Source organism: Sitophilus oryzae, unplaced genomic scaffold (assembly GCF_002938485.1).
Source record: "Sitophilus oryzae breed Bouriz unplaced genomic scaffold, Soryzae_2.0 scaffold_404_pilon_pilon, whole genome shotgun sequence".
In the NCBI taxonomy this organism is placed as follows: domain Eukaryota; kingdom Metazoa; phylum Arthropoda; class Insecta; order Coleoptera; family Curculionidae; genus Sitophilus; species Sitophilus oryzae.
Genome location: NW_022146979.1, coordinates 885,544 through 894,818, shown reverse-complemented (window position 1 = coordinate 894,818; position 9,275 = coordinate 885,544). Strand labels below are relative to the sequence as shown.

At 34.3% G+C, this 9,275-nt stretch overlaps 1 protein-coding gene across 1 annotated transcript in view; it reads left to right on the top strand.

Annotated features, from left to right (window-relative positions):
* The first annotated feature begins 1,916 nt into the window (after positions 1-1,916).
* LOC115885626 overlaps positions 1,917-9,275 on the top strand; it is a 567,259-nt gene continuing 559,900 nt past the window's right edge. The window contains exons 1-2 of the mRNA XM_030904592.1: positions 1,917-1,928; positions 4,465-4,652. Of these exons, the coding sequence (XP_030760452.1) occupies positions 1,917-1,928; positions 4,465-4,652 (200 nt within the window). The remainder of the gene's footprint in view (positions 1,929-4,464; positions 4,653-9,275) is intronic.

The following is a 9,275-nucleotide window of genomic DNA, read 5'->3' as shown; positions in this document are numbered from 1 at the left end:
AACATTTTAGAGAAATATGAACTTCTACAGCGTCCAGACGATATCTTTAATATGGATGAGACGGGTGTCAAGACTTCTGCTCAGAAACCACCCAAGGTCCTTTCTGGCAAAGGAAAAAAACAAGTAGGAGTGATAAGTTCGGCCGAAAAAGGTCAGCTTACTACCGTAATAGGCTGTTGCAGTGCAGCTGGGCGATTCCTTCCGCCATGCATGATATTTGGACACCGAAAAAAACTTAACGAGAGATTGTTAGATGGAGGTCCCGTTGGTTCTAAAGCATGGTGCTCTGATTCTGGGTGGATTACCAGTGAACTTTTTATAAAATGGTTAAATTTTTTCATTCAATGTGTACGTCCCAGTAAAGATCTCCCAATTTTGCTTATTTTGGACAACCACATCTCTCATCAAAGCTTAGATGGTCTGAACTTGGCAAGGGACTGTGGAGTAATAATCCTTTCTGTGCCACCCCACACTACGCACAGACTTCAGCCCCTTGATGTGGCTGTATACAAACCGTTCAAGGCAGCATTCGAAGGGGCAGTAGACATGTTCCAAAAGAATCATCCTGGGCGCAGAATAACCCAGTTTGATATAGCTCAATTAGTAAAAATAGCATTTGAAAAAAGTGCCACCGTTCAGACAGCAACAAATGGTTTTCGAAAATGTGGAATATTTCCATTTAATCGAAATATTTTCTCCGAAACCGACTTCGCTCCTGCTGAAGTTCATTTTGTTGCTCCTGAAAATAAAACTGACCAAGACGAAATTAGGAGTCAAGCTACTGCAGTAACTTTGAGAACTGATGAAGACGATACTGACTCTGACGAAGATATCTCTTTAGCCGCCCTCAAGAATAGTGTCAAAATTACTAAAGATACTCGGTCAGTAGTCCCTAGTTGTGAGATAGCCCAACCTGGTTCATCAAGAATTAATAAACCTGGTGTCAATGACAAAAATAACAACGCTTCTCCGGTGTTTGATTCTGCTATCGAAATAGACAAAAGTATGGTTGTTATCCAAGATGTTTTAAACTCAACACCTCCAGCTTCCCCTGAAAAACAAATAACATGTTTGGTATCCCCAAAAGATATTTTCCCCCTACCTAAAGCCGCACACTCAGTAAATGAGGCTAGAAAAAGGAAATGTCAGAAATCGGAGATATTAACAAGTTCTCCTTATAAGCTAATGCTCGAAAACAAAGGAAAAGAAAACTTAAAAAAACCAAAACAGTGTAACCTACAGAGCAGCTTAGATAAAGATGGAAAGAATTCTGAAGGGAGTGGACAAAAGAAAAAAGGAATCCCTAGATCGAAGCCAAAGCAAGAAAACAATATATTCTGCATTACCTGTGGTGAAGAATATGAAAATCCTCCAACGGAAACCTGGATTCAATGTTCACTTTGCGAAGAATGGGCACATGAACTGTGTTCAGATCTATCTGGAATGAAGAAACTTTTCTTTTGCGATAATTGTCGGTAGACTAGAAAATAATGTATCACTGTTATAAATAAAAATTTACTAATAGAAACGGCTAAATTATTATTTCTACTTTGCCCTAAGCAATACAGACTTTGCCTTAAAGCATTTTCCACTTTGCCCCTTAGTATAGGGCAAAGTGGAAAATTACAAAAAATTTTAAAAATTGTTTTTAAACAAAAATTCATACTAATATCTTGAAAAATGTAGTAAAATTAAGTAGTCAAATTGTTATATAAAGTTTTTTTAAGGCGTACGCATTTCTAAAGTGTTAGGTCTAATCCATAGAAATGACACGGCTAAAGTTTTCCACTTTGCCCGCGTTTACCCTAATTTTTAAGAAACATATTGAATTTTGAGTTTACTGTTGCTAGGAAAAAAATGTTTTTCTAAATTTTCTTGTATTGGAGAGTTTCCATAAAATGTGTCATAATATAACAATGTCTCAAAAAGTAAAAGAGAATAGTAGTTTTACATTAAATAAACATAAAACCCACAGAAGAATAGTTTTGTTTTAAAAACACGTTTTGTATAACAGAGTCTGTTCAACTCCATGTCAGGCATTAATTTTACAGAAAGTAATGTCAGCAGTTAAGGGATCGTACACCATTTTATACAAATATCTACAATAGATAGCATAGGATTTTATAAAAGGGTTGTAGAGTTTTTATAAACTTAATGGTCTCAAAAAAAGTATCTGGGTATTTTGCCACATGCTCTGTAAGACAATCTACGAAACGAAAATAAGGGATAGACAAAAAAGGGATAGACGTATAGACATTATTTTTAAAGCAAAATAAAAACACTAAATCACCACAATACACCAAAACACTTTTACTTTTACACTGGACGCGCGTTTCGCTAACCATGTTAGCATCATCAGCAGATGATTATAAACTAACTAGTAACTGTAGTTTATAATCATCTGCTGATGATGCTAACATGGTTAGCGAAACGCGCGTCCAGTGTAAAAGTAAAAGTGTTTTGGTGTATTGTGGTGATTTAGTGTTTTTATTTTGCTGTGTAACACCAAATGTTCCAACCCTCAACTGTAATTATTTTTAAACTCATTGTTCTTATATTATGGCTTCTTATAAATTTAATAGGGACTTTTTAGTGACTCAAAAATATTTTTTTTCTGTGTAGGTTTTTGTATATTGATTAATGGGGTCCTTTAAACACCGACAAATGTAATCCCATTTTCTCTTATTCATATTTTTTCCAGCGGTATTTATTCTCAATGATCTCGTTTCAAAACGTTGATATTTATCATGCCTAATGGAAAGATAAATTATTCAGATCTGCTCCGATTATCTTTGGATTATTTTAAGCCAAAATTTATGAAAATAACCAAGTAAAAGCAAATTTTGTTGGGAGTATCTAATTAATAAGAAAAAAATATATTCATTATTCATAAAACACTTTTAAGAAGGTATAATATTTATAACCGCATTTCTTGCGGAGTAGAAAAAGAAATATTTTCTATAGGTATATATTGATCATGTCATTTTTAAATTCAAATATCGTTTACCAGTTTCTAAGACGGCAAAAATCAGTTTACATTAAACAATTATCCTAATTGTACAAGGTATTTCAAAAAACATGTGTCATCTCTCGTGGGAAGAATCCTCACGTAAAAATTAGATTTATTGTTCATATCAACATGCATCCGATGCTGCTTTTCTTTGTAGCTACAGGTGGTTAAAGTTTTAATTTTTTTTCGATTTACTATAATTTTCTTCCAAGTGCTTTTAACGATTCGAATGAAATTTGCAGGGTAAAAGTTACTATGACTGCTATATATTTTAACGCTAAAAAAGTGTGAACTGATTCACTAGGGACGTGCATATGGATTATCACTAAAATATTTTTCTAAAAAACATGTCCTCTAATGAGCAAAAGTGTGTAGACCTCTTAATGTAAATGTAAAGTTTTTTTTTAAATAGTTCATTTATTTATTAGGAATAGGTAGTTCTTTTCAAAAAACTTTCATTAGAATTACTAGTATTTGACTAGTTTAATTTGATTAAGGAGACTACCTATAGTTTAATTAGATTAATTTAATTTAAAATAAATTTGATCAGATTTTTTTTCATATATTCTAAAACCAAAATTATATGATAACGCACTTTTAAACGAAGTTGAAAGAAGATATAGTGTATTTATCACAATACTTAATAGAACTATACTACAATTAGAAGAAAAAAGAAAGAAAAAAATACCCAAATACCTTCACCTACTACTCAACTACCAAAATAAACTAATATAATCTCTTATAAAAACACTACATAACTACTTCTTGTATTCTACACTGAAAAAATTATCAAACTTACTAATTAATCAAACAAAAAGAAAAAATAACCAAATTATCCCTTCCCTACTTAACTACAAAATAAACTATAAAAACACTACTAAACTATTTCTGGTATTCTACACTAAACACATAATTAAACTTAATAAATTAATCTAATTTTACACTACAACTACAAAGAAATAAGGTTTTTATTTAAACTAGAAGAAACAAAACTTCGATACGTGCGACCAGGATAGATCAAGCGGGCAAAGAATATAAAATACAGAAAGAAAAAAAATATCTCGAAAATTATCTAAACACACATTTTTATTTCTTATCAGTGAGAAACATCGGCCTCGTCGGCCTTTTTTCGGGTATTTACAATGGTCGAATTGTATAATTACCAGCTTTAATAGCATATATAATAGACAAAAAGTATTTGGTCGATTAGTAACCAATTGTCACAGTCCGAAAATTATCGATTTTTATTTTCTCTTTTTTTATTGGCCGCTTCAAAATTCAGAGTAACAAAAAATATTTTTCTGTAGTAAAATACAGAGAAAACGGTCCTGCCATCTAGTAGTCTTATTCCATAAACCTCTTAGATTGATCTACTTTAAAAATACATATACAAGGCTAATACAAACTGTATACCTTTATTTCTATTTTAAGCATTGTGTCTCTTTGTATTCCAGAGGAGCATAGACAGCGCCATCGACTCGTCCGGCAAGGTCGCCTCCGCTCACGCTCGTCAATCCGCCTCCATTAACGAAGGGAACAGGAGATGGGTGTACAGCGTGGACGAGACCCTTCGGCAAAATTTTCTGACGAGGGCCCCGTCCAAAGTCAGCCCTTCCAGTGACAATAACAAATCCGTTGGCAGGTAAGGGAAATGTCGTCTTAAAGGTTGATTGAAATGGATTTTCGGTGTCAGGGAATTTGTCCTAAAATAATTTCTGTTATAGAGATATAAATTACCGGGCTGAGCATCGGCATTTTATATTTTTCAAAATTAAATATTGTATCTAGTTTCTGATTAATAGAGCGATTGTCAAAAAAATAATGTATAAACCTCGGAGGAAAGTTCTCATTACTCTATTGAGAAGTAATTAATCTATCGACAGAACTGAAACACTCCCCTACCAGTTTTTTTAGGGAAAAACCTATCATGGGCACTTGGGAAGATAACCCAAGTAGTGTCAGAATTTTAATGACTAAAAAAACCCTCAGAACAATATGTCTCCTTCTGGAACCGCGTTAGCATTACTTCAGAAGGAGGGTCCTATGTAGATGTTCTATGTAGCTGGTTTGGAGTTTGGATCTATCGGATTATACGTTCTCTTTCTTCATTTTTCTATAAAGATTTCCTTAGCCGTTTTGCTTATTTCTTTCCAAAATATTTCGTTTATCAGCATGGTGTCGATTATGTTATCTGGTGTTAGTTTACTTACTTTCTCTTCTACAGTATGTCTATTAAAGGTCCATCTTGGCAAATGGAAAATGTGTGTTCGACATTGTCAATAAGTTCGCAGTAAGTATCCGTATCCCTACGGTGGAAGTGTTTAAAATGGACTTTAAAGTATCCATGTCCCGATAATACTTGTGTTAGGTAAAAGTCAACTTCGCCATGACTTCTGGAGACCCAGGGCTCTATATTGCGTATAAAATATCTTAGCCAGCTTGCTCTGACTTCTTCATTAGACCACTCTTTTTGCCATGCCAGCATGTTCTCATATGATCCTTGTTTGCTGCCTTTCCCTTCTTTTTTCAGCTCTGATCGGTAGCGGCTAATAGATGTATTGGCGGGGTTCTTGCTATAACCAGTAAAGCACTTGTTGACGTAGTCCTAAAGGCGCATGCAATTCTTATTGCCGCCGTTCTTTGTACCCTTCAAAAAGCGCTTCTATGAACTTTTTTCTCCATCGCTTCTACCCCCCTACTTGCTCCATATAAGAACTGAGCTACTGATGAAAGAAGTCTTCTGTTATTTTCTTTGGAGCCGCTTATTGTATAGGGAATTATTCTTGAAAGGGTATTTAGGACGTTTGTTGCTCTTTCTACAGTCTTGGCAATATGAACTTTCATAGTCTCATTTTTATTTATACCCTGCTGGCAAGCGAAACCTTGGGTCGGCGTTTACATGTATAGGAGTGAATCGCTATGGTAGTCTAGTAAATCGGAGAGAGCAAATATACGAAGTATTTATTACATAATCACTTAATTTGACGCTAGATTCCATGCGCTCGAAAAAATACTTGCCTTCTCTCTTTATTCAGTACATCTTATTTTACTAAGCTTGTTGACCGTACTCTTCGTACACACGAAAATCGGCACCCAAGACGAGAAATGCTGACCCTTGTACAGAATGTACTCCTAAGTATTTTACTGATTCTTGCTACTATCGGCAACACTGCTTCGGTCTTCTGTGGAGCTAAGATATTTTTTTTTTGTTTCCAACAATTTAGTGATACAGAGTGGTGGCTCATTAGCATATTTGAAAAAAGCATTTTTTTACGAATAATTTGATACCACACACTTGGTGTTTCGAGTCAAATTTTCGTTACGAATCGCAAGTTATAATTTCAAATACATCATATGCGAAAATGTCAAAAGTTGACTTATGATATGTCATTCTATTCAGAGTGTTATTTTCTTTCGAATAAAGTAAAAAAATACCGAAGGTGTCATTTAAAAATCAAAAGTTGTAGTCATTTTCTGTGAAACAGGAAGTGACCGAAAAGAATTGAATACGTCAATCAATCCTAATTTATGTCATACACTAACATACCAAATCTGAACTTTTTATCTGAAAAAGTAAAAAAGTTATAGGGGTGAGCCACTTTTGAGACGCACCCGGTATAGGACCTAACCCCGATCCTTGCGGGACAGGACTAGTGACTTGCATTGCAGATTCTTTTCCGGCATTCCACTAGTGACTTGCATTGCAGAAACATTTCCATCCATGGAGCTGACCCTACCAGTTGTGTAATATTTTACACCAGGATAGGCATTATATACATAGGCTCAGGATATAAATTTCAAAGTCGTCGATTATTGGCCCCCTTTCTTACTTACTGCCATTACTCGCTGACGAGTATTTGACACGATGGTTATGCAGCAAGGACTGTATATTTATATTCTAAAGGACTGTTCGATCGCGTCAAATCGCCGCTGTCGTAGTCGCCGTGGCATGCTACGTCACGCGCTGACCAGCGCTCCACAGTGCGGCGGATGGTTATTCTAGCGGGTCAAAATCTCAAGAGCAATGTTTGGGACTTAAATCTAAGAACGTAGCAAATGGTCTAATATATAGCAACTATATGGTTAAATTTATTTATTTATTAACAACTTAATTTATTAATAAATAAATGCAAGATAATAAAACTATGATATTATTCGTACATGACACACAAAAAGCGTATTGTAAACTATTGCCAAATACATAAAATTATGATATCAAAAAACTCTTTAGCAGTTTTTTTTAATTAATTTGTAATCTTGTGACACCCTCTATAATTTATTTTAAAAAAATATATTTTATTTTGAAAATAATAAATAAGATAGATATTTTAATTTTAATTTTAACACTCGGTAATTGTAAATTCATACAGTGTGTCAATTTTAAAACTTCCCACCCTGAATATCTTTCTTGCAGTTAAAAATATGAAAAATTGGAAAGACACCTCAATTTTATTTGTAAGGGGGACGCTTTAAATGAATATTTTTAGCCTTTTTCTTTCAACCCCCTAGGAGGGGTAGATGTCACCTTTACAATCTTAAATGGAAATGGGGGTCAATTGGCATATAGTTTTAAAGGGCGTTTAATTCTCTTTTCAGTGGTATCCTACCTTATTGCTTTTTATCCAGAGGTTTCCGAATAATCGCGTTTCAAAATTGCAGAAACAATTAAACGCGCCTGCATTGAGATTTTGGATTTCAGGTTAGTTTTTACACAAAAGTTATTGCAATGGATCTCCTGTAGTACAAATGATTAGAAGATTAGGTTACACCACTTACGCCCTTATCTTATAAGTTGTTATCTTATAGGTTGTTCAAAATGTTGTCCATTTTCCCGTAAACAGTAATAAAGTCTGTTTTGAAACATCTCCCTGACATTTCGGAAAACTTCACCGGGAATTCACTGGAATTCTGCTCTAATTTAAGATCATCAATATCAGTAGATTGTGTTTTATAAACAATGGATTTAAGATGTCCCCCAAAAATACAAAAGTCTATGTGATCTTGAAAGCCATTCAATTGGTCTCCTTCTGCCAATCCATGTACCCGGAAATCTCTCGTTTAAACACTGTCGGCCTGCAAAAAAATAATGAGCTATAGCACCGTCCTGCAGGAATGTTAACAAATCTTCCTGTGAAACTGATTAGAGGTTGCCACTCATTCGAATTTGAGAAAGGAAACGTTAATGTTTATGATGTTTTCTGTTTATTAGTATTTCGAATTGCGACCCACTAGAAAAATGTAATGGCTACGTCCTTGATACCACCTAATCTTCTAGTCATTTGTACTACAAGGAGATCTACTGCAATAATTTTTGTGTAAACACTAGCCTGAAAACCAAAATCTCAATGCAGGCTCGTTTAATTGTTTCTGCAACTTTGAAACACGATTATTCGGAAATATCTGGACAAAAAGCAACAAAGTAGGATACCACTGCAAAGAGAATTAAATGCCCTTTAAAACGATGTGCCACTTGACCCCCATTCCCATTTAAGATTTCAAGGGTGACATCTACCCCTCCTAAGGGGTTGAAAGAAAAAGGCCAAAAATATTAATTTAAAGTGTCGCTTCTATAGACGTGTTTTTTTTGTCCTTCCGTAGTTTGTTCTATTTATGGGGTTTAACTGCAAGAAAGATATTAAGGGTGGGAAGTTTTAAAATTGACACACTGTATATAGTAAGTATCTAAGACAATTTCTTAAACTCAGTGTCTTTTGATGGAGTTGTTTTGTTTTTATACTATCCGACTGTAACTATCTGTGTTGGTAACTCAAAAGATCTACATCATTCAATATATCGATATTTGAAAAAAAAGTGAAAGTTTGATATCTGCAGAACAAAGACACGAAAGATTTTAACAAATAATATACGTACAGTAGAAAAGTACATACCTTTGACAATCTTCATAATTTGGCTTTCTAATAAAAGGTATAAGCACTTGTAAATAATTTGTTTTCGTATGATCTTTGCCTTGCTGAGCAGAAAATCCGACCAAAAATTTGGTTTATAAAAATGGTATCGAAATACAAGATATTCAGAGCAATTTGTATCAGTTGGAATGTCTACTATATTCTTTATAATTACACATTTTTTGGGCTTATTTCAACCAAACGAATTTTGGTCCCAATTTATCTTCCTACGCACTGTTGCGCCGTCCGTCAAATGCAAAAAAGTCATATATATTATGCATAAGCCACTGTCTAAAATCTTTAGCGGGAAATTCAACTCATCAAGGCAGATGACGTAAAACATACTGACAGTGGCAGGA